We start from the raw sequence: 25,861 nt of genomic DNA on the forward strand, positions 1-25,861 counted from the left end.
AGAAAAGTCACAGCCCAAGGGAGGCAGGGAACATTCTTCCTTCTGGTGCTCACCTCACCTTCTACAGTAAGGATGCACCTGTCTATCACCCTGCAAGAGAACTGTCTGCACTTCTCAGGAGACAGCCAGCCAGTGCATTTCCGCACCGAATGTTCCAGCTCCCGACACCAAGCTCACATCACACAAGCCTTTCATCGTCTGTGACATGGCTAAAGAACGGAATTCAACAAGCACTTAACGTGGGGAAGTAGAAAAGGTGTCTAAGAAAATAACATGGTAAACGAGGTCATGAACTTGAGAAGGAGTGGGGGGAAGGACACAAGGAGCTGGAATGGGAAGGGGGACAGGAAATGGTGTAAATACAGCACTCACGTATGAAATTCTCAAAAAATAAACATCAAGAACACTAAAAACAGCATAATAAAGCATCTATCATTTTTTCTTAATGACAGGGCAGATTACCTGGTGGCTGCTGGTCTCAGAAACTTTAACATCCAAAGACCCGGCTAGGACAGCGTACCAGTTGGTTCCAATATCACCTTGGCGAAATACTGGAAAAGAAACAGTGATGTAAACATACCATGTACAGGTTTGCTTGTTTATTTGTTTAACCAGATAAATCTTCACTGGTTTATGGGTTATTCTCAACCTTCCCTCTCTGCTCCCACAAGAACACAACACGGCTTTCCTCCACGCCATCCATCCACAAAGCTTATCCTATAGATTCAACATCCTCGGAAGCAGATGCCCTATCTACAGAACACTCCCACACGGGGAGCTGCAATAACTAACTGATCACCCTGACTGCAGGAAGATCCATTGGCCCCACATAGTGACGCAAGCCTTTAACCCCAGCACTTGGGAGCGGAGGTAGGCAGATCTTTGTGAGTTGGAGGCCAGCCTGGTCTACCGAGCAGAGTGAGTTCCAGGACCAGGGCTACACAAAGCATTGACTGTAAAAATTCACTAACATTCTGTGTAACTTACTTTAAATACACTTCACGGCAGTGTGACGTTTGGAAGCTATGAGTCTAAATGGGGACGGGGCTATTTGACTTGCCACACTAAGCCATCCAACTTCACGGCTCTATATTAAAGGCAAAAGCACTATGACGGCACACCCACAGTCCCAGCACTCAGGAGGCTGAGACAAAAGAGGACCATGGGTTTGTGGCCTGCCCGAGGGATATAGCAAGACTCTGCCAGTGAGTAAATAAGTTAATAAATGAATGCATGTAATGTGTTTTCTAGACTAATGGGCTTCCTTTTAAACTGACCAATGGATGGCTGACTTTATTTATAACACTGTAAGGACAGGGTTGTAGCTTTTCTGTTTATTTTCTGACTCCACTGCATTTAGGCATTTGACTGTGATCCTCACCTGAAGCTTCTGAACCTGAACTGTCTCTGAGTTTGCAATCTTAGAGAAAGACCTTTTAGATATTAGCTCACATAATCTTGAAAATCATCGGTAGGGCTGGAAAGATGGCTCAGCAGCTAAGAGCACTTACTGTTCTTCCAGAGAGTTCAGTTTCGAGCACCCTTGTCAGACAACCACCAGAAACTCCAGCTCCAGGGGAGGCAACATCCTCCCCTGACCTCAGGAGGCTCTGGCACACATGTAGTACACACACACACAGGGTCTTCTTCAGCCAAGCCAGATTTTATGCAAGTTCACACCCTCGTACACAGGAGGCCTGGTCCAAGAGCTCCTGCCCTCATCCCACTGGCATGGTGAAGATTGTTCTAATCAACCCAGGACATCTCATCAGCTTTGCCAGGGATTGGTCTGGACTTTAGCCACGGGGTATAACTCTAGGCAATGACACCGCACAGGAAGTTTGCTGGGGGACTCAGGAGACACAGTCCTTCAGCGAGGATTTGGGCTGTGGACCCAGAAGACCTCCACTCGCTGCAGCTGCCCGAGGCACATGCCAACCCGTGAGGTAAAGTGGAAGACTGGGGGGGGGGGAGACCAGAAGCCATTCTCTACCAGCTATGAATCATCTCACCTCAGGGCTTTCATAGATGAGAAACATTTTTTTTCTTCTGGAATGAGTCATTGGTTATTCAAGGCAGTTGGATGGAAGTGTTCTGGTTAGTGAAGTATAAAACACACCTAGAAATGGGGAGATGCTGCTTTCTCAACGCAAAGAAAAACACTCTAAAAATGTAGTGTTCACCCCGTTGTTTTATCATCTCTGCCCCTGATTCACATAGGATGGATAACATTTATTACTGAGGTCCATTCAAAACATAGCTAACAGCATTAGATAAGAAAGCTTTGTGGGCAGCCCAGTCACATCCTTCCTGGATTAAAGAAGACAGGTATTTGAATCTCTAAGGACACAGCCTAATGAATGTGTCTGTCTGTCCTTCTAAAGGATACAGTTAATGAATGTGTCTGTCTGTCCTCCCATCTGGAGAGTGAGCTGCTGCCCCGGGGGTAGGGATAACAATGCCCCCCACTGTGAACATAAAATTGAGAAGCAGAGTAAACACCGAGGAGAGATGTCAGCTCACGTGGAAGCTCGGACATCTGTCAGACCGACTCTGTGGGTGCTCTCTGTCCCCACACGGCACACGCAAATGAGCACAAGCCACACACAAGCACATGCCACAGGAGTTCCAGGGCTTACATGTTATTCCTTTCTCCAGGTTCTCATAATAACCGCATAAACAAATCTGATGGAGGAGGTTTGGGTGGAATTTCTCAAAAGCTTTAACTTCTTTCAGGCGCGTGAAAATTATGTCCACATCTTCACTCGATCGCTCCAACGGCCTGCAGGGTAGCGGGGAGGAGAGACGGAACCTGTTAGGTCTTAGTGAAAAGTAGGCCACAAGGCGTAACTCTTATTACAATTGCTTGTTTATCCATGATGAGACAGGGTCTCTAGTAGCCTGGTCTGCTGTAGATGCTAACTCGATTTGTGAAATAACCAGGCTAGCTTAAAGGATAAAAAATTATATTTTTATTTATCATAAGGGGAAACTCACACTACAGGAACAGAAAGTCCAGGCTCTGCTCGGTTGCAGTGGAACCACACAGAGAGAGGGCACCTGGTCCACGCACACATTTTTTCTCTGCGTCCCAGAAGCCACATCTCATCCTTGGATCCACCTCTTAAAGATAACTGGCTAACAAGATTTCCCATCAGTCTGCCCGAACTTAGAATGTAGGCAAGGATGACTCTTTGAACTGCTCATCTCCTTCCTCTTCCTCCCAAGTGCTGGGTTACAGCCCTGTGCCGTGATGTTAGGCGGCTATCCCAAGTGTTCGCTCCAGATATTTAGTTCCCTATTCCCACCACAGGCATTCTCTCCGTGTCCACCTTAAGTCCTTACTGTTGCAAATAGGGCTCGTCCGCTCAGGGTCAAGAAAACATGTGCAGTCCCTGGGTAGCCCAGCTGATTCCCACAGAGAAGGAATGGACGGGTCTTTCTGCAGAAGAACGGAGATCTGGGATGTACAATGCCCAGCAGCTCAGATGACCACGTACTGGAAGAGCCAGGGATCCACAGACCTCACTAGTGCTGCAAAGTTTCAAGGCCACCATGCTGAGACCTTTAAGAAGTTACCAGGACATGAGGGTTGTGCCCTCATGAAAGGATCACGCTGTTGTCATAGGAATGAGTTCCTAGTAAAAAGATGAATATGGTACCCTGCCTCTTCTCCAGACCTTTTCTCTTTGACTTCTGCATGGCTGATGCTGTTTGCCTTCTTTTTGCTCACCATGGGCGTATGCAGCAAGAAGGCCCTGCAAGTACGATTTCCTCCCATCTTCTAATGGATCAGAACTGTGACAGATACATTTTTCTTCATAAATTACTTAGTCTGTGGCATTTTGCTATAGCTCAGGGTCCCTTTCCATCTACCACCCATGGAGAACTTCCAGACTCCCTGTAAGAAACAAAACCCTCGAGGCTCAGGACTTTGAAATGAGCCAGAACTATGTGAGTGAACACAATGCTGCCCAGAGAGACTGTGGGAGCTGGAGGGAAGCATTTTACTGCTGCACGCCTGACAGTAGGGCATCCCCAGAGGGCATCGAGTGCATGGGTACATGTCACACTGTTGGCACCCACAGGAAGTCAGGCCACTGCCACAGGAGGCCTGGGATGGACCCAAAGCAAGGCCAGCAGGGAAACGACCCCGGAAGGAATCGCAAGGCAGGAGAGTTGGAAACCACACCCATGTGCTGGATTCTGTCTTCACGGGAAAAACAAGAAGAGGTGAGGGTCCCTCTGCCCTCACCAAGGAGAGAAGACACCCCTGTTTATTCCCCCTGGGCACGGATTTTATTAGGAAAGCAAGCCAGGGCAGCAGGAGGTCGTTGGCCGAATGCTCCAAAGGAGAGACTGAACACTCAAGGGCAGCCGGAGAAAAATGTACTTCCATGACATTCAGAGTAAGCCAGAAGACCGACAAGGTTCAAATCCAGGCTGTAAGTCACAAAAGACATCAGTGGCTTTGTGATGTCGCCCATTGCTAAACATTTAAGTCCCCCAAACAGTGAAAAATGATGATTGTTAATTAAAACATTTAGAACTTAGATTTCTTTATTTTGCATCCATGTGTGTGCCGCCTGTGTATTTGTGTGTGTATATGTTTATGCAGTGCTGGAGCCTGGGCCCAGAGCCTCCTGCGTGCTAGTCACTCTGCCAATTGTGCTAACCCATTGTTGTCATCTGCAAATGTCTCCTGACCATCAGTGTATATATTTCAGAACACTAGACAGAAGGTCAGCTAAATACACTCGAATTAAAATGATTCTGTGGCTCAGTTTGACTTTTCATTTCAACGGGAAGTGAATGTAAAAAAAAAAAGATATTTCTCTCCTTTAACGAGCAAAGCTAAACTAACTCATGTGAGCTCCATAGATCAAACAAGGCTAGAGAAGTTATTACTACCACTACCAGTATCAATGTCAACATGGCCATTAGTCACTAAGACCTTTAAAAGGAGCATCTAATGAGGGGCTGAGGAAATGATCTGTGGATGAGGTGAGATCCAGATCCAGTGAGAGACCCTGCCTCAAAAATCAGGGTGGAGAATTATAGAGGAAGATAGTAGATGTTGACTTCCAGCCCCCAAATAGTCATGCATGTGTGTGTGTGCGCTTTGTGTATTTAATGAAAGCAATGAATACAGAGCTTGAGATACAGACTAGCATACTTGTGTGCCTTTTGTAGGATTTTTTTAGACATGTGTATATTCTTTTCTTTTATAACCATAAGATCTTAAACAATACGTACTTAGCAGTCTCAGTCTTTCTAACACTCAGCTTTTCAAAGGGTTTTGACATCTATGGAAATTTTTGATCCTTGTGGCCAATTAGATAAAACTCGTAAAATGAATCCCATTTTACTCTCAAAAACATTTAGACATGTAAGTCAGGCAACTCCAAGGATGCTGAAATCATGTATATTTATAGTGCGAGGGATGACGTAGAGGTGTCAAAGGTCTTTGAAACTCAAGCTGTTTGCCACTTATCAGGTTATCATCTTAATTATCCAATTATTAACCACTCACAACACTGTTTACTTCTTCCTAATTGCAAGTTTTTCCAACAATGTCAATGAAATTCAGAAAGAAGGAGCTGATGATGGTTCATTCAATCTGCATATATTTACGAAGGAAGTAGTAAAGCCATCTGACGACATAGATCATGGTCTGTGTGCCCAGTGTGAGGGAGATCTGTGCACAAACAGCAATTCTTAATACAAGGACGAGGAAGAAATTCAGAAAAGAGATGTCACTATGGGTAGAATTCTACCAAGATCTCATGAGTGCATTATTGTTGAAAAGCCCTAAAATCGCCCCCTTCTCATTTCTCCTTTTGTAACTACAGCATCACCGGTAGCAACTGAGTCGTTAATGTGTGTGGTTATCATTTCACATTTGTCCTGAGAAAGCCCTGCCCTCCTGGCTCCTCCCTGTTCCTTTCCCATTTATTCACTACTCGTGTGCTTGCGTGCACACTTATGTATGCACACATGCACAAGCTGACACGCAGATACAGAGATGGAGACACAGACACACACCTGTCAAATGAACACACATCAACTCAGTTGTCACAATTCTCCTTTGTCTGTGAGCCTTGATTCAGCCAGTGAGTTTGCAGCTACCCTTAACCAAGGCGTGAAGGCTTCCCAGTCCTTTCAAGAACTGTCCACCTGCCTCCGGGAAGCAGAGCCCAGAGAGTGGGCAGAGTCCCACCTGGTAGCCAGCCCACTTGCGTTCTACATCACCATAAAACAACAAAGAGAAAAGAGCCCTTCTAGATCCAAATTTAAGAAACATTAGATATTAATCCTTTCTGTCAACCGCTGTAACGGTTCTGTTTACAATTAGAATTTACATCTTGCTATCTCTCCTACTTTGCAAGACTTTAGGCGAATCTTCTCCTCTCACCCACCTTGGAAACCCACATGCAAATATTCTAACACTCCCCCCTCCCTACAATACACCCCTGGTAAAACCTTCATTTACACAAAGGCCCTGCTGCATCCTTGGATATTAAATGACTCAAGCAGCCCACTCCTTCCCACTTTCCTTCATTTCTTTTGTGCCAATTCTTTTCTAACTAGTCAATCATGAAAGACTGTGAAGTCAGATCCCAGCCACAGACACCACTTACATTAGACTTAAAAGCCCAGCTGACTTCCTGTCCCTGCATGCTTGCTCCCCTGCTTTGGTGAGTAGCTGATTAGAAGGGAAGTTCTTCCTTGTTGAAAGGCTTTCATTGGAGTGGTGGTCTCTCCATCACCCTGGGCTTATTTCTAACAAAATGAGATCAGAGGTTGTGAGAGGAGCTCAAGAAGACCACCATTTTGGCCTTGAATGAAGGTAAGGAGGCCCACCTACCTTTGCCTCCCACTTGACACAGCTACTATGTCACAGGTCCCACAGGACCAGCCCTGGTCAGGCTTAAATGATGTTGAGTCGGGGACTCGTGAACGAGTGGAGAAGGAAGAAGGCCTTTTTGACCACGTTCTGTCCTGTCTTTTGTTTCTTGACATTTAAACCACAAAACAAAATCAAAAAGTACAGCCTCATCTGGGGGCTGGAGATGTAGCTCAGTTTGCCTGCCATAGACAGGTTTGATGCCCAATACAGAACAGGCCGTATCGACGTTGGACACCCATTCCCAGACATCTTCTCTGACTGTCCTTAATATCTGAGGTCAGCACTGTATCATCAGGCTGGGCACACACCCCAGACACAGGTTCTGCAGACGCCAGCTGAACTAGACCCCCAGTGCACACAGACTAGAACTGTGCAATCCATGTGCCCTGCTAGCATTCGGGGAAAACTTAGTTTCTTTCAGTTCCTTACACCCTGGAGGAGCATCCAGGATGAGTCAGGTAGCAGATGCTTTTTAAATGTTTCAGGCTAAATCAGAACGAGTGACTTTTCTTCTAGGTGAGTCACAGAAGACTCAGCAAGAGATTGTCATGAGGCTGGCCCACTGGGGCCTTGGACTGTGAGAATCGGATGTTCCTGACAATCTTTACTCTTGTTTGCTTGCTTCTTTTTTGTCTGTCTGTCTTTCTGTCTGTCTGTTTTGGAGTCAAGTCTCATACAGCAGGCTCATGTGGAATTTCCTAAGTAGCTCAAGTTGTCTTTGAACTCATGATCTTCCAGCTCCCGCCTCCCCAGTGTTGGGTTACATGTATGAGCCACCGCACCTGTTACTAATTATCCCATTCTTGAACAAAGATAAGGGAAACCATGAATTCCATTCTATAGAATTCCATGTATTCTATATTGAAGCCAATGGTTCAGGGCAGCACAACCCTGAGTCAATCAACCTTGTCTATACCAAGGCAACAAAGTTGACTTTAGTTAGCCTGAACCAATGAGTTTCAAGTTTGTATCATCTGGACCTGTGTGAAGCATGGGACACATAGCCAGCAGCAGCAGCAGAGGGAAACAGTTATGTAGGACATCCTTCTGTATATATGTTGCTTTATTGGTTGATGAATAAAGCTGTTTTGGTCAATGGCTTAGCAGAGCAAGGCAGGCAGGAAATCCAAACAGAGATATATAGAGAGAGTAGGCAGAATTAGAGAGATACCATGTAGCTTCCAAAGGAGAAGGACACACCAACTGTTATCTTACCGGTAAGCCACAGACTGGTGGTGATACACAAATTAATAGAAATGGGTTAATTTAAGATATAAGAACTAGCTAGAAATTTGCATCAACCATTGGCCAAACAGTGTTGTATTAATATAGTTCCTGTGTGATTATTTGGGTCTGGGAAGCCAGGAAATGAATGAGCAGTCTCCGTCTACAAAACAGATTTTAGCACAGAAGTTTGAAAAAGACTCTTAAACTGAACCAGCTTTTGGGAATTTTGAGTTAGCTCTGTAGCCCTTGGAGCTTTTTAACCATTCGTTTGAGTTCCCGCTCTTCATGGAGCACTCTTGGCTTATTTCTGCCTTCCCATTAGCACCAAGTATCCCACAGCACCTGCTACTGGTACCCCTGTTCTTGACAGCCTGAAGAACACAAAGGAAAAGTGAGCAAGGATGCTAAGCTGGGGCTCATTTCCTCAGATCATGAATCTCTTACTGAGTTGCACTCATTAGCCAATGGCCAAGTGCAGTCCTGTAGGTGTGGCTGGCTGTGGTACTTAGAATGAGGGTAGCTCCTATATGCTCATATATTGAAATACTTGGTCCCTAGTCGGTGGAATTGTTTGGGAAGGATTAGGAGGTGTGGCCTTGCTGGAGGAGGTATAGCATTGGGTGCAGACTTTGATATTTCAAAAAGTCAAATACCCTTTCAACTCTCTCTCTCTCTCTCCTTCCTGCTTATAGATCAGAAGTAAGCTTGTAGCTACTGCTTCAGCATCATATTGGCCTACCTACTGCCCAGCTCCCTGCCATGATGGTCACAAACTTACATTCTGAAACTGGAAGCCCCAATACATTCTTTCTTCCATAAGTTGCCTTGGTTATGTTGTCTCTTCACAGCAACAGAAAAGCAACTAGAGTATTGGCTAGCTAATTGCTCATATTTGATAATTCAGACTGGTCATTTAAGTACCACAGAGAATGACAATTTGTTTTTTCTAATAAAAGGAAATTTTCATTTATTAAAAATTCTAGCAGGGCATTGTGCTAGACACCTTTAATTCCAGCACTCAGGAGGAAGAGGTAGGGGGCTATTTGTGAGTCTGAAGCCATCCTGGTCTACATATCAAGTTCTAGGCCAGCCAAGGCTAGTGAGACCCTGTCTCAAAAAAGATAATAAAAATCGATGGCATAATTTGAGTATGTGTTATCACACATGGGCTCCTGAATTTAATCCCCACCCCCCCACACACACACATCTCTTGTATCACTATTAAAGGAAGAGAAACTTCCACTTCTTATAGTCTTGTGATAGAATACTACCAGCGCAGCACTAATTCTTCCAGAGTAAATAGACATTGAGCAAACTACATGAAGCTTTCAGACATTAGACATCAGGCAACATGGGTTTGCGGTCCAAGCAAGGAGGGATCCGCACAACATCCTTATTGTTTTGCTGATACACCGCTGTGAGATACAAAGAGGGAGCACGGCGGACTCACCGGCTGGTGGGGACAACATGCAGGGACACGAGTCACAGGACAGGACAGGGAAGGACTGAACTGAGGGTGGGGCCTCGTTGAGTCGTGATCTGTACACGCACAGGCTGGCTCCTGCACAGGTCTGGCAGAACCCAGCTCTGGAGAAGAGTTGTTCGGGATTCTGCAGGTCAGCCATTCTCACAGATACAGGAACTCTGAGCAGCCAAAGAAGACAGAGCTCTCTCCAACCCCTCTGGACATTCATCTTACACTCCTTAAACAGTACTCCAGCCCACATCACAGACTTCCGCAACAAGGCTTACAGATAAGCCTGGTAGGATCAAACTGATTGATCAGTGAGTTAGCTTCCTATCAGAGTATAAGCTGGCCTTCTTTATAAAAAAGAAAGAAAATCTAAGCTCTCCATATCACGGCATCCAAAATGTCTAAAATAACACCATAAAATACTATGAATTTAGTGGGAAAATGGAAACAGAAGTAGAGATGACAGAGATGTGGAAAATACCAACAAATACAATGGTCGTGGTAAAAGTGTTTAAGAATTTAAAGGTGATGCTGTACACCTTTAAACCCAAGGTTTAAAGAAGGTAGAGATAGGAGGATCTCTGAGTTGGAGGCCAGTCTGGTCTACAGAATGACAAAGGCTAGCCAAGGCTACAGAGAAACCCTGTCTTGAAAAGCCAAAAAACAAACAAACAAAAAACACTTAAAGGGAAAGACTGGCAGAATGAGCAAACAGACAGGACACAGTAGCAGTAAAAATATTAAAAAAAAAAAAAAAAAACTTTAAGCAAATGGGAATTCTAAGGCTGAAAAAAAAATACAAAATGGAAAGGAAAAAAAATCCCACCAGATGGAATTAAGAGTGGATTGAGTACAGTAGAGAGAAGATCAGCAAACAGTGAGGGGCAAGGAAAGTTAGCTGAGGCAAAGCAGAGAGCGAGCAAAGACTGACTGAGACCAATGAGCAGAGACTCTGTCATCTGAGGGACAAAACCGGGAGGATTTCACATACTTGTGACCGAAGCTACAGATGGGGGGGGGGAGAAAAAAAGGGGAAAAAAATTTGAGAAATAGTGGCTGACTTTTTCCTAATTAAAAAACAAAAAATGCAGTAAAAAGTAGAAAAGCCTAAAACATCAGAGAGTGACATTTTTGCTTTATGAAAGACAAGAATTAAAGATGACCAGAAATGTTTTGCCCCCTCCATCAAGAAGTAGAATTTGGGGGTGGTTAAGAGTCCTGGCTGTTGGGAGCTGGAGAGATGGCTCAGCGGTTAAGAGCACTGACTGCTCTTCCAGAGGCAGAGGTCCTGAGTTCAATTCCCAGCAACCACATGGTGGCTCACAACCACTTATCATGAGATCTGGTGCCCTACAGGCAGGATACTGTATAAATAAATAAATAAATAAATAAATAAATAAATAAATAAATAAATCTTTTAAAAAAAAAAGAGTCCTGGCTGTTCTTCCAGAGGAATCCGGGTTCAATTCCCAGCACCCATCATGAGGTTTACACTGTCTGTAACTCCAGCTTCAGGACCTTCTAGGGCACCAGACATACACAGACATATGTACAGAAAAGACACATCTCTACACATAAAATAAAAATAAATGTTAAACAAAGGTATTTCGATTTTCGTTTTGTTTGTTTCTGTATTTGAACAAGCAGACTCCTTTTCCCTCTTTGCGAATATGTGCTGGCCTGTGGCCAACTGAAGGAGACAGGCGTTCAACCCCGATTCTGACAAGCTCTGATGCCTCTAGCAAGTAGTTTCACTGACTTCAGTGGGGGGTGACATGGGGCTAAACTTGGTCTAGGATCTTAACCAGTTTTGGAAAAGTCTACGTTTAGAAGTAGTTACGTATTGGGCCTATAAATAAAATGCAGTCAGAAGGATATGTCGATCATTCTGCAATTATCTGGAGCTTCAGAATCAAGATGTCTTTAGCCAGTTTAACCAAAACATCCCTGTACCTTCCACATGCGGTGCTGATTCAAAATGCACATGAAAATTAGATCTTTAAAAGTTGTCTTGTTTTTCATGCTACAGCTGGCTTTGGTCTATAAATCAAAGAGTATTTAATATAGTGATCTACCAACAAAAAGATGTTAATGACCTAAAAAGTCCACAAAGCTCAGTAAGATAACATACAATGATGCTTCTTCACAGTAAGATAACACACAATGATGCTTCTTCACAGTAAGATAACATACAATGATGCTTCTTCACAGTAAGATGATAACATACAATGATGCTTTCTTCACAGTAAGATAACATACAATGATGCTTTCTTCCATGGTTCTAAGGTCATAATAGTGGACAGGCTGTTAAATAACTTCTGGAGAGAAGACAAAATATTTCTTAAATTTTAAAGAAGATTCAATACTTTTAAAAACAAACATTGATAAAAGCAAACTTCTTCAGTAATACACATTATTTCCACAATTTCCACATTACCAATGCAAAGGAAACTGGTGCCCTGAATTTCCCTCTGTTGGGAAGGAGCTTCCGGTCCCCCCTGCCTGTGTGAAATGACAAGGGCAGTTCTCGGCGGTGACACACACTTCCAGCACGCCTCACTGCACAAAATAAAAGCTGCAGGAGCCGGGGTGTGTGCCAAGGACATATGGCAGGGTGATGATCCATTATGAATGAGGACTCTGCCCCGGGGTATTTTATTTCACTGTTAGTCATTACCGGCTTCAGAGAGATCGGGATCAATAGTCAGGAGCAGGTAAGGTAGCATTCAGAAAGTTGATTTAATAAAAATAATAAGAGAGACACCAGCCTTAAATCTAGCATTTTATTTCAGACAAAGTTCAAATTCTTGCATTCGAAAGATTAACAACTGGGTTGGAGAAATGTCTCAGGGATTAAGAGAACTTGTTACTCCTCCAGAGGTCCTAAGTCTGGTACTCAACAACCATGTCAGAGGGCTTACAACCATTGTAACTCCAACCTCAGGGAATCAATCCAATGCCTCTGGCCTCTGTGGGCACCTGCATACACCCACAAAAGCGTGCATGTGAGCACAAACACACAATATTTAAAAATAATAAAAATGAAACTTTTAAAAAAAAATGCTAACCACCAGCAATTATGACTACCAAAGCAAGAAGATGCCCAGAGATGTCCTGAGGGGTCAATGTCCAGGCAAAGCAAGGGACCTTACATACAGTCACGTATGGTCAATCAAGCAAGAAAGCATTGTGACTACCTAGCATGCCCATCAGAGCTCTGGTTTGAAGGACACCAACAGACTTTGTAATTCTACCCCTGAGGACCAGCAAGACAGTCCTCAGACTACAGAACCAGGCAAACAAAGCTGGGAGAGCCTTTGCTCCACAACTTTGCTTCACGAAAGCAAAGATAAATGACATCAGAACATTAAACCTCTACCTCTAGACCCTCATTCAACAAGACTGTTGCATGTCCTCTCAAAGCAGAGGGCAAATAAGCAAATTCTTTGAGCCTCACATGGCATAAGACCAAGTCTGCCCTCTGCCGATTTCTGCTCCATTGAGGAACTCAATGTGTCTCAGTTCTACAAGGCAAAAAACAGCCATGTCTCCAAGGAAAGACACACAGAGGTCTGTATGGACTCCTGGGGACTCAAAGGGAGGACTTCACAGGGAGCCCTTTTTCTTCTAATTCCCACCTCTCTCAGCACTAATGCTGGTATTTTAACTCACTGGGGAGAGTGGGTAGAAAGTGTGTAAGTACCAAGACGGGAGAAAGGTTTCTGGCTAGCCAGACAGTGAAGTGTGAGGAGAGACTTGGGATGAAAAGTTAAAGACTGGATGATGGCCAGTGGCCAAACGGTTGGAAATGCTACAGGCTCCTCAAAGAACCCGACTAAGAAACAAAAGTGGATCTGATTGGTCAGGACCCCAACGCCAGTCAACCGGGTGCAGACCCTAGTTTACTAGCTCCTGGGGGGAAACCGAGACTTGTTTGTTTTATTGTTGTTGTTGGGTTTGATTTTGTTTTTTTAATCAGAAAAAAATCAGAGCCATCATTTTAGAAAACCCGTCTCCTGAAGGAGGTGAACTGGAAGGGGAGGGGGTAAAGGTGTGCCGAGTAGTTGGAAATGGGCTTTTAGGGCTCTGTGTGGCATCGTTTTCCCGACCACCAGCCCTCGTGCCTGCACACTTACAGAGTACCACAAGTTCTTTTGGGTGTCCTAACACACAAACGCCTTCCCTTTCTCTCCAATGCACACTTAGCAGTACTGTAAGAGGAAGTCTGATCTAGAGACAGTCATGGCATAGACTTTTAGTCCCTGTGAAATGATTAACAGTGCCCTCGTTCACTCCCAAAGTGTCCTGGATTAGACAATAAATTATGCATGCACTTTACTTGGAAATAACCCTGCTCCCGCCCCCTCAGGGTGCCTCTAGCACCAAGGACTGCTACCTACAATGACAGCTTCTTCCTTCACCGTGATGGTCCCTCAGTTTCCTGGCTCACCCCAGCTCCAGGTGATCCACATTGTTCTAACTTTGCAGCTCCCTTTGCCTCTTCCCCAAGCTCCTGGTCACTGAGACAGAGCGGGATTCAGATCCTAGCTTCTGGGACCTAGGGATATGCCGAGGTCCAGAGAAGACTCTCAAGCCTGGAGTAGGGGAGATGGAGGACAAGGCTCTCCAGGTGCTGATGAAGAAGCTCTCAGGCCTCGCTCTTTCCCATCTACAACCATCAGGAGGGTGTGGGCTGATAGAAGGGTATGTGGGTTTGGGGAAACAAAAACGGTAGCCTTGACTACATGAAAGTAATACTAATTACAGTCTTTGATTGAACATCATATGAATCATTTGTTTCTAATTACAGTGCTGCCCAGGAATACTCATGGAAATAGCTCAAGGTGCCGAAGTGTTCTCAGTGTACTGTTACTTAATTACAATTATAAACACGCTATGCATTCATAATTATGGCTTGTTATGCCTGATCGTTTGAATCCAACACTAACACCGATTCCTTCTATTACTAACAAATCATCTTATCCACTCAGAGATCAAGATCTTTCAGGCACTGATGAACTTCTATGAGAAAGAAAATGCCAAAGCAATAGAAATGATGTCTACCATTATAAGAGTGAAAAAACAAAAAAAAACCCACGTAGCATTACATTCTTGGGTGGGTCCAAGTTCGCTAATGAAAAGGAGAGCCATGCAGCAGCTCGTGCGAGAAGAACCTAATGCATTTTTAATCACAAAAAGATCTGAGAATAATCTCCAACGCTTTCAGGAAGACACAGGAATCGCTCGCTCGTAGTGTACCACTGGCCACAAGGGCAAGTACAGCTAGTGCAGGTTAGGACAGAGCTCAAAGGGCTGCTGCGAGTGTTATTGTTTGGGTTTTATTTTGTTTAGTTTTGTAATGCTTGGAACTGGACCCAGGGCCTCGCAACTGCTAGGACAAACACTCAACCCCTGCACTATCCCCTCAGCCTCCCAAATGTTCACTAGCTCCATCTGAAAGTGGCAAACCAGGCCCAGCACTAGGCACCTCGCGCTGCTGGATTGTTACTCACACACTAGTTCACTGATCATACTGAGGTCTTGTTAATCATGAGATTTTTTTTTTTTATTATTTTAAAATAAACTTCTGCCGTCTTAAATATTTATCTTTATTCTGAGTTGGGTTTTTCCTTTTATGGGTATTCAGGATTCAGCGGGTATTAATTTCTACTGGGTATCTTTTCGTTTTCCCTTATGAAGTTGGCATTTTAGTTTGGGTTTTATATACCAGCTTTATCTAGTTCATCAGTGTTTGGAGTTTACTTATATCTAGGAGCCCATAAATTTACTTTTTTTTTTTTTTTTTTTTTTGCAGTACTGACATGTCTGCTAGGCAAGCCCTCTGTCACTGAGCTACAGCCCAAGCCCTAACATTAAACAGGTAAAACAGAGCTGGAGAGATGGCTCAGTGGGTAAAAGCCTTGCTGTGCAGGCCTGACCACCTGAGTTGGAGGCCCAGGATCTCAGCAAAGCCAGATACTGTAGGTCAAGTATCTGCGGTGCCAGCACCATCTGTCTACTGGAGAGGGGAGGCTGAGAGAAGAAAAATCAACCCAAGGCTCATGCCTGCCTGGCTGACACAGGGCAGAAGAGGTAGAAAAGGCAAGAACTGACAGCTGGAGGCTATCCTCTGACAGACACATGTGTACTGTGGCACACACACATACACATAAGAACAGGCACATACAAGTGAATCACACACACACACACACTGTAGGGTAAATAGCACTTCTGAGGGTTTGTCCTCCTACTTTTACATAAACGTACTTGAAGGGCACCATAGGAACAAAATCTATAGCTTCTCAAATAACCTCCATGTGCTTTATATCTCTCCAGTCTACACCTAGCAGCTCAGCTTGATACAATCAAACTTTTTTTTTTTTCAGTTTTTAGTTTTTCAAGACAGGGTTTCTCTGTGTAGCCCTGACTGTCCTGGAACTCACTCTGCAGACCAGGCTGGCCTCAAACTCACAGACATCTGCCTGCCTCTGCCTCCCCAGTGCTGGGATTAAAGGTGTGCACCACCACTGCCCAGCTGAAAATCTTATTTTTCAAAAGCAGAACTTTTGTTGGCTGCGGAGATAGTTCCTCGGGAAAGGCTCGCTGCACAAGCATGAGGATCCCCATTCAATCGTCAACACCCACATGATGCCAGCACTGAGGAGGGAGAAACAGGAGGTCCCTGAGCCTCTGGACCAGATTGGCTAGTTAAACTGGGAGCTCCATGTTTAGAGAGAGACCCTACCTCAAAAATAAGGTAAAGAGCAATTGAGGAACACACCTGAAGTCTGTCTTTGGCTTCCACAAGTTTGTGTACACACACATACACTCATATGTACATGAAACACAGACACACATACCACACACACACATGCATGGCTATTGTCTAAATGTTGGTATTACCCCAAAGTCACATATTGAAATCCTAACCTAAGGTGATAATAGTCAGTCAGAGAATTCAGAGATGGGGCCTTGGGGTAGTGACCAAGTCGCAAATGCTCCGCCATCATGCATCAAGGTGTGCCCTTATTAAAGAGAGCTAGAAGAGTTTGTCTGCCCTTTACAGCCTGAAAGGACATATCAAGAAAGCACCATCCAAGAAACAAAAAACAAACCCTCAGCAGACAGTAAACGCACTGGCATTTTGTCTTGGATATCTCAACCTTCAGAATGGTGGGTAGTAAATTTCTATTGAGTATAAGTCACTCCAGCGTGTCCCAACTTTTCTTAAGTCAGAACTGTCTCATAGAAAATTACATTTGCATGTCACAATGGAGTAAACGGATGTGTAGACAGAAGTTTCTGTCCTGTTGGTCCTGCAGCCATTCAGTCCCAAAGAAACACACAGAGGCTTATATTAATTATAAACTGTTTGGTCTATTAGCTCAGGCTTATTATTAACTAGCTCTTACAACTTAAATTAATTCATAATTCTTATCTATATATTTAGCCATGTGGCTTGGTACCTTTTCTCAGTAAGGCATTCTCATCTTGCGTTCTCTGCTTCTGGCTGGTGACTGCATCTCTGCCTTTCCTCTTCCCAGAATTCTCTTAGTCTGGTTGACCAGCCTATACTTCCTGCCTGGCTACTGACCAATCAGCGTTTTATTAAACCAATGCAACTGACAAATCTTTACAGTGTACAATGGCATTATCCCACAGCACTGATGCATACATACCCTGCTGAACTCAGGTAACCCCACAGGCTCCAGAAATTAGACCCTTAAGTGTAACAAAAATGACTGGGAAGTTCTGGTCTAGAGAACCCATTCTGTAAGTGTGCCTACTCAAAAAATCAATGGGGAAATTTATTCTTAAGATGTCAACATTCGTTCAGTTCAATAGCTAAATGAATAGCATTGCTAACCATCCAATCCTCACAATAGCCTTGTAAGGTAGGAATTATCCTCCTTCAGACAGTGAAACTGATCTGCAATGTTGAAGAATTTCCTGAAAACATCACAGGCATTGGAAACAGCCCGGATTGGAGCCCCATCCACTTGGAGCCTCTCTCTACCATAATTCTTCTATTCAGAGTCACTCAGAGTTGTGTGACTGTCCCCAGGCAGATGGAAGAGTGAGGTCTGCTTCAAACATTCTCTTACCATTGGTTCAATATTTATCTAAGCTGGGCAGAAGAAGGATACCAGCCAGGACAGCCCTCAGGTACTGCTCTATGTCCTCAGACAGTTCAGCAGTGGCCACTTTGCCTCCCTTGAGCAGCAAACACACACAAGAAGTACAGACACTAGCAGACTTAACCCCATTATTCATTAGTCCCGCCTTCATAGAAGGAAGCTAAATTACTGCCATTAACCATTATCACCTTATCCCACAACCAAACAGGAAGATGGAGGCCAATGAGATGGTTTAGTGAGTAAAGGCATCAACGCTGACAACTGGGTTCAATCCCTGGGACCAAGCCAGTAGAAGGAAAGAACTAATCCTGCAAATTGTCTCCTGACCTCCACACATGCACTGTGCTGAATGAATGTGGTGTATATGTGCACACACATACGTGCACACACACACACACACATACACAAATGAGTCCATTTAGCATTGTTTGCATAAACATGTGTTTAGGGCTGGCCACTTGGGATTAGAAAAACCTAAAGTAAATATTCCTAAAGCATTTTTAAGATAGCAGACCCCCTAGGGACTGCGTGAGACTCTGCAGGTGAAGGCACTTGCCACACAAGCCTCATGGCCTGAGTTCGATCCCCAGAGCCCACACAAAAATCAGAAGGAAAGAACCAACTCCACAAAGTTGACCACTGACCTCCAAACACATGCCATGACGTGTTCCCCCCACACTCATCATGCACACTCACAATGATAAAAAAAAATTAAAATTTCCAAAAAGGACCCTCCATTTCAAAGTAACATTCTTTATATGGAGAGTTTGGGGTTGTTCTGTTTTGTTTTTGTTTTTTAAATTAAAATTCACCAAGTCTTGCGAATACAAATACAGCAATCCTCCCAAACTTGGAGTTCAGGTAAATAACAATTTCAATCTGAGTATATCCTTTCAATAAAAGGGGTGCATTTATACTTTTTAAAATTCCTCACTGATCTGAAATTCAAACGAATCAGTTGTCTTGCATTTTATTCAGAACTCTGGGCAAACCCATTTTCTCCATTCTCCTTCTGTTGCTGTCTAGAATCAGTAAGACAATGATGACCCCAGGCAGCTGCTTCAAAGCCTCAGGGGCAACCTAGCTTTTCTCTTACCTCTCTGTGGTATGATCCGCCTGCTGTGTACACAGCGGACTGACCCAAGGCCCTGGTCACTTTAGTGCCTCTCAACAACACTGGGAACCTGTCGGACCAGCCCGACTCCATCTTAAGATTGAAAGCCATCTTGTGACAAGGTCACAAGAAGCTCTTCCCTGTTTTCTGTAAAACTTGGGTTTGACCTTGTCTTGACCCATTTTTTGGCGTGAACCTACTTCCAACTGTTTTACAGCTACCTGTTAGCTGCCTTATCTACAATGTGGGTTTCAATACAGATTGCGAACAACGGTAACACTAAACTATCTTAAACGTTTATCTTTCTGTAAACTTAAAGATTCATACACGCTTCGGGGAATCGGAACTTGAATCTATCTGTCACGTGTCAAATAGAGTCCAGATAAACTACTCCTGTCACGTCAGTCAACAGCCTAAGCTTCCCTACCTATTGCCTACTCCCGAAGGGGAAGTTCCGAAACAAGACTTTTCTTTAAGCTCCTTACCTTTGACTTCTGTCCCTACTCTATTTTCTGTCTCTGAAGATTCCTACTCAGCTGGTAGACACCACCCAGAAATCAGCTGCGTACTACAAACTGCTCCAAAAGGGACCTACACCATGCCAGCCCCAAGGAGTCCTACAAAGCGACAGCCCAGACTTGCTGAGAGCTGCTGTGACCCAGTTCAGCGGGCATAACTGCTCCCTGTCTCTTCAGCTGGGTCAGTGAACCAGGTGCTTCTGATGAATGCCCCATCGCCTGAATCCCCTCCCAGCCTTTGAGTAGCATTCCAGCCTTTCTGGCCCCTGACAATAATGTCCTTCTGATGAATGCCCCATCGCCTGAATCCCCGCCCAGCCTTTGAGTAGCATTCCAGCTTTTCTGGGCCCTGACAATAATGCCCTAATTAGTTACAGAATAGAATATATCACTCCTTATCCTCAATGAAGACTGGAATGTTAAACCCAGAGGAAACTGCATAACAAAGGAACAAAGTGGATATATATATATATATATATATATATATATATATATAGTGCTTATTGGTATACCAGGTTCCCTCACCATCAACAAGACGCCTGTTAAAGCCAAAGAGAGCAAGATTTATCAACAGGTGGGTCCATTAGCTAAAATAGGTCTACAATATGAAAGGGCACCCAGAAGGGATGGTGTTAATAAAAAAATGTAGTCTTTCTATGCTAACCAATCAGATGTAATGGGAGAGACCCTAGCCATGATACAAATAGAAAATGCTAATATACCTGCTGCCTGCTGACATTATCTGCCCACACAACAGATAGAAATGACTGCTACCTGTCAAATAGTTGAAAGGGACACATAAGACAAGGTGGAGAATGATGGACCAGCCTGACTCCATCTTGATTAAAACCCATCTTGTTACAAGGTCAGAATAAACACATTCCTATTTTCTGTAGAACTTTGGTTTGACCAGGTCTTGACCCATTTTCTAGAATTCCACCCCCATACCCTAACCTCTACCCTGATAAGATGTTCCACCAAACAATTTTGAAATGTTCTGCCGAGTTTCTATGTAACAAACAATCAAACATACAAACCAAAAAAAAAAAAAAAAAAAAATCTTGAAAACCCCCTAGCCTTGCAATTTTGAGGCTAATATAAACCCCACCTTCTCCTATGTTTAATGCTGTTTCCTCAAGCCCCAACTTAGGGAGATAGCCCTGTCTGACAAAAACAAAAAACAAAAAAAAACAAAACAAAAAACCTAGCTTAATTTGACTAAAAGAATGTGGGTAATAATCTTTATTTTCATTTGGTGGGATTAACAAATGAATTAGCTTTTTTTCAGAGTGAAAATTCAAGGAGCACTTAAGAGCTGAGCGATGCAAAGAGTCACTGCTCTGAGCATCAATTTTACTAAAAGATTTGGCAAGAAAAGTTTGTGTGTTTAGAATTTTTACAAGAACCTGTCATGTGAATATGCAGACTGCTTGTTTTCATCTTGGACAATGCACAGTTTCTTTCTTTCTTTCTTTTTCACGAAAACCAAGTGGCCATAATATTCTTATGCGCAGTGAGAGACTGCACCCAGTGGTACTCCGAAGGGAGCAAGATTACCAGAATCAGCACTGCAGGGAGAAACAGCCAGTCATGCCTCGGTGAGACTGGGGATGCTGACGTCACTAGGCGCAGCTGGCTCTCTTCTGCCCAAGCATCCCTGCCAGGAAGTGCTATTTCTTGATGAATCCATAAAAGCTTTGCTTTTTATTTTTTTTCTCCCCACTTTTGGCTGCAAAAAAATCTACTGGCTCCCACATCAGCTAGTGCAACTTCCAACTGAAATTGCTTTAAAATGTGATAAATCAAATATTTCATTTACAAAAACAAGATTATAAATAGCTCCATGTTCTGTTCAGAAGAATATCCCTAGCACATAAAACCAGCCAAAACAAAAATTTTAAATAATATTTATATTCTCCCTCTTTGCATTTTAAATTGGCAAGACACCTAAACAAGACAATATGAACATCTGTCTGTTGTTGCACACATACTTTCAATGACCTTGATTCCCAAGATTTCACTTGGCAGAGAGCTGGGTTGTCTGTGTACAAACAGTATATACATTTTTGTCTCAGTCAATGAAAACCTCACACATCCCAACAATGTAATTCACTAAAGACTATGGCACCTAATGTCCCTGTCTTAGTTAAAGCTTCTCTTGCAGTGACGAAACACCTGACCGAAAAGCCAGCTGTGGAGGAAAGCGTTTATTTGGCTTGTACTTCCATACTGCAGCCCATCACTGAAGGAAAACCAGGACAGGAACTCAAACAGAGCAGGATCTTAGAGGCTGGAGCTGAGGCACATGCCATGGAGGGGTACTTCTTTCTGGCTTGCTCCCCCTGGCGTGCTCAGCCTGCTTTCTTACAGAACCCAGGACCACCAGCCCAGGGATGGCTCCACCCACAATGGGCTGGGCTCTTTCCCACCAATTACTAATGAAGAAAATGCCCTACAGCTGACCTTATGGAAGCATTTTCCCAATTGAGGTTCCATCTTTTCAGATGACTCAAGTTTGTATCAAGGTGACATAAAACTAGCCAGGACAAGCCCCCTTTTGATGTGTTGTATCTTCAGGAACAGAGTCCTACTGTCTAGATTTGGTACACACACAAGGAATGGCAAAAGCCTTTATTATTTTGGGGACTCCAGGGCCCCCATCCAACAACTCATTAGGAGGTAGCTAATCCTGGCACCAGGGGTTTTGTTTAATACCCCATGGCTCCTGGGTAAGGATTTTTCTAACCTTGCAGGTATTCTCCTCCCAACATTTTAAAAATATTTTTATTTCATTACAAAACAGTAGGTTTCCATATGGTTTATTCTCTCTTCATTTTGGTAGAAGAAACAAAGCAGACGGGAGCAGGAACTCATCATCTAACACCATCCTAGCACTCTGAGTAAAGAGCACTGTTGGGGAGCTTCTAAGTGGATGGAGTGGTTTCAGAACACTGGAGGAAGGCAGACACTTCCTGGTCCCCACCAGCTCACGCATCATCTCTCGTGTGTGTGCAGCTGTTCTGAGTCTCTGTTCTCTTGTGCCCTGTAGTTTCCCTCCTTCCATTATATTTTCTTCCTTCCTGATACCCAGAGATTCCTCCTTTCTTATTTCCATTTTGTCTCAGGCACTTCCTTCAGTCATTCCTTTTGGGTCAGGCGGCCAGTGACAAATCTGAGTGTCCCCGTCTGAAAGCACCTTGAGTCCCCCTCATACAGAACGGTTGCAAGGAACAAAGGGCTGTGTATTGATGATTCTTTGTTTAGCTTTTTGTCCAGACCATTATCCATAACATCATGTAACCAACACTCAGAGGTTTCTGTCCTGACTGGTCACACAGCTGGTCAGTCCCAAAGAAACACACAGAGGTCTACATTAATCATAAACTGGTTGGCTTGTTAGCTCAGGCTTCTTATTAACTAATTATTACATCTTAAATTGGCCCATTATTCTTGTCTATGTCAGCCATGTGGCTTGGTACCTTTATGGCATTCTCATCTTGCTTCCTCTGTGTCTGGTGATGACTGCAGACTGACTCTTTCCTCTTCCCAGAATTTTCCTGTTCTCGTCACCCCGCCTAAACTTCCTGCCTGGCTACTGACCAATCAGTGTTTTATTAAAATAATACAATATAAGTGACAGACTACAAGACCATTGTTCCACAGCAGTAAGCCCTCAGTTTGTGTAGAGTTTGACTAAAAGGGAACCATTGTTGTCTAGACGTTTTGTGCTCCATCAGGGCTGTCCCTTTTCTTGGTCCTATGATCACAGATAAAGAGGCTTTCCTTAGGATAAGTTTTATAAGGGTTTTTTTGCTTTGTTTTTAATATTTCTGGGTCAATGTATATTCCGATACCCATCGTGGGATATATATGTGACAAAAAGACAAAAAACAAAAACTCAGAGAATTCACTGTGTGTCATTCTCCAACAAGAAAGACTCCCAAACCCACTCGTTGTTTTCTCTCTACCTCTTGGAATCGCTTTTCTGTTTGTTTCATACATAATGTCAGAGCTCCCGAGTGAACTTCAGGGAAGGAATGGGGAGAATTGCAACCACTCCATCTTATTCACAATCAGAATTCCATGCTTGTTCTATGGCAGCAATTTTTCTCAGGTAAACTGGGTAGACACAATTTCACATCCTCTAGATGCACCAAAAGTAGGCATTCAGGAGCTAGAAACAAAGGCCACACCTTCTCCTAAGCAGATATGTTTCCAGGGACATGGCAACCAAAGAGCCATATGTTATCTGTTCATGACATGCCAACTCTGGCTGTCCTGATAATGTCACTTCTACATTTCCTAGCAGCCTGTGTGCCTCGGCTGCCGTGGCTTGCTTCCTTGGTGCTCAGGACTTGTCTTGGGGATGTTGAGTCCCTGTTCTCTTCCCATCTGCTGCATAGAAATAACACTCTAAGATCTCATAACTGCAGCCATTGTATCCTCACTCTCGTCCTCTGCGCGTCCTCTCTCAATTTTTCAGCTCCCTGACTTGGACTGCCCTTTACTGTGTTGTAACTGAATGACCTCCATGCTGCCTCCATCAATCAGCTAGACATCCGCACTGTACCTGGGGTGTGAATCTTGTGGTTTTGCTTGTAGCACGGCCAGTGTCCTCACACCCCTGGTTTTCACCAGATACAGAGTCTTTGGTTAGCCCAACTGCAAAGCAGGCTGGATAGAGACTATAAGCCACGGGAACCTCATAGGCAAACCCAGCCAGTGGACTTTACAGACCCTGGTTCTTCTTAAATGTTTTCTCCACATGACATAGCATACCTGGATATTTCATAACATCTTCCCTTCCCTTCCAAAGCCCCTTCCACACTCCATTCTTTTGCTCCTGTTCATAAATTCCTCCCACACAGCTCCTTTTGTTAGTTATGCCCCTTCTTCCAGAATGCTCTTTTCTAATACCAAGACTTCTTTGGTATTCAGTATTATTTGTAGACAACAAATATCATCTGCATATTAATGATCTCTACATTCCTACCTGTAGCTCAGAGCCGTCTCCCAAACTCTACAGTCACATGTTCAACCTCCTATCCAACATGAACAGTCGGATACTACTGCGAAGTCAACGGGTGCACTTCTGAACTCTTTCCTTCCGAATACACCTTACCTACAGTCTTCTCCAATAAAACAGACGGCACCATGACCCTTCTAAACCCCATATACTCTTGTGTTCCCTACATTGTAGGAAGCAGAGGGAGCACTGAGTGAGTTCTGAGTGAATGTGCATTGTTGGCATGAGCAGTAATGGGGAGGACTTCTGAATCTGAGTGGTTATGGACAATGGGTCAGGTATGCAGCGACTAGCACTGCAGCTTTCTCCGCTGCAGTTGTAACTCCGCTGCAGTTACGGCCTGAGACTGCTCACCTACAGAGCTAGTGAGCCCCTCCCCCCACCCTCTGCTGTGTCTAAGAAACACGCTGTGATTCTGGATTGAGACATGGAGCAGATTCCACCTGATCCCAGTTGACACTCTAAGTCTGTGTGTCTGTCCCTTCTTCAGCCCCTTGCCGGCCCTAGTCAGAGTTCCAGAACCCAAGCCTCGAAGACCAGAGCTCTACATGGTCCTGCTCTCAACTCATGGGCAGAACCTACCCAACGTGTGTCCCAGCGATTCCCGCATCTTCCCAGCTGCCTCCTGAGCTAAGCCTTTATCTTTCCCCTGGGGACTGCAAGGGCTTCCTATTAGGTCTTTCTTCCCCTACCATGGTCCTGCTCGCCACAGAGTTCTCAGCATTATAATCATTGTGATACTTTAAAATGTAAGCCAAGGGGGTTGGAGAAATGACCCAGGGGTGAAGAGAGCTTACTGCTAGATCAGAGGACTAGAATTTGGATCCCCGCACCCACATTAGGCAGCTCACACACCTCTAACTCCCATGTGTGCCTCCCAACACACACACACACACACACAATCTTTTTAAAAATAAAATAATAATAATAATGCAAGCCGTGCCATCTTTCTACTCAAACCCAGAGTGAAAGCTGAGGACCTTGTAAGCACCATTCAGTCCCTGCATGGCCTGCCCTGTTTCTCAGGGTGACTTCTAGTCCTTCCCTCACTTACTTAGACCCAGTGTTGTGGGGGCCCCCATAGGCTCATACATTTGAATGCTTAGTTGTCAGGGAATAGTGCTATTTGACAGGGAGTAGGAGCTGTGGCCTTACTGGAGTAGGTGTGGCCTTGTTGAAGGAACAGGTGTGTCACTGGGGGTGAGCTTTTGGGCTTTCAAATGCTCACGCCAGACCCAGTGTCTCTGTCTTCCTGCTATCTGAGGATCTGGACGTAGGACTCCCAGCTACTTCTCCAGCCTACACACTGCCATGTTTCCCACCATGATGACAACGGACTAAACCTCTGAATCGTAACCCAGCCCCAGTTAAATGTTTTCCTTAATAAGAGTCGTCATGGCCATGGTGTCTCTGCACAGCAAGGGGCTGTGAAGGCTAAGAACTGGAATAGGCTG

At 44.2% G+C, this 25,861-nt stretch overlaps 1 protein-coding gene across 2 annotated transcripts in view; it reads right to left on the reverse strand.

Annotated features, from left to right (window-relative positions):
* Rapgef4 (Rap guanine nucleotide exchange factor 4) overlaps positions 1–25,861 on the reverse strand; it is a 260,347-nt gene that overhangs the window by 218,233 nt on the left and 16,253 nt on the right. For both annotated transcript variants that reach the window (XM_057754500.1, XM_057754498.1), the window contains exons 2-3: positions 2,640–2,782; positions 463–551 (exon numbers count right to left, since the gene is read on the reverse strand). In XM_057754500.1, coding sequence (XP_057610483.1) covers positions 463–551; positions 2,640–2,782 — 232 coding nt within the window. The remainder of the gene's footprint in view (positions 1–462; positions 552–2,639; positions 2,783–25,861) is intronic.

This window comes from Chionomys nivalis, chromosome 22 (genome assembly GCF_950005125.1).
Source record: "Chionomys nivalis chromosome 22, mChiNiv1.1, whole genome shotgun sequence".
NCBI lineage: Eukaryota > Metazoa > Chordata > Mammalia > Rodentia > Cricetidae > Chionomys > Chionomys nivalis.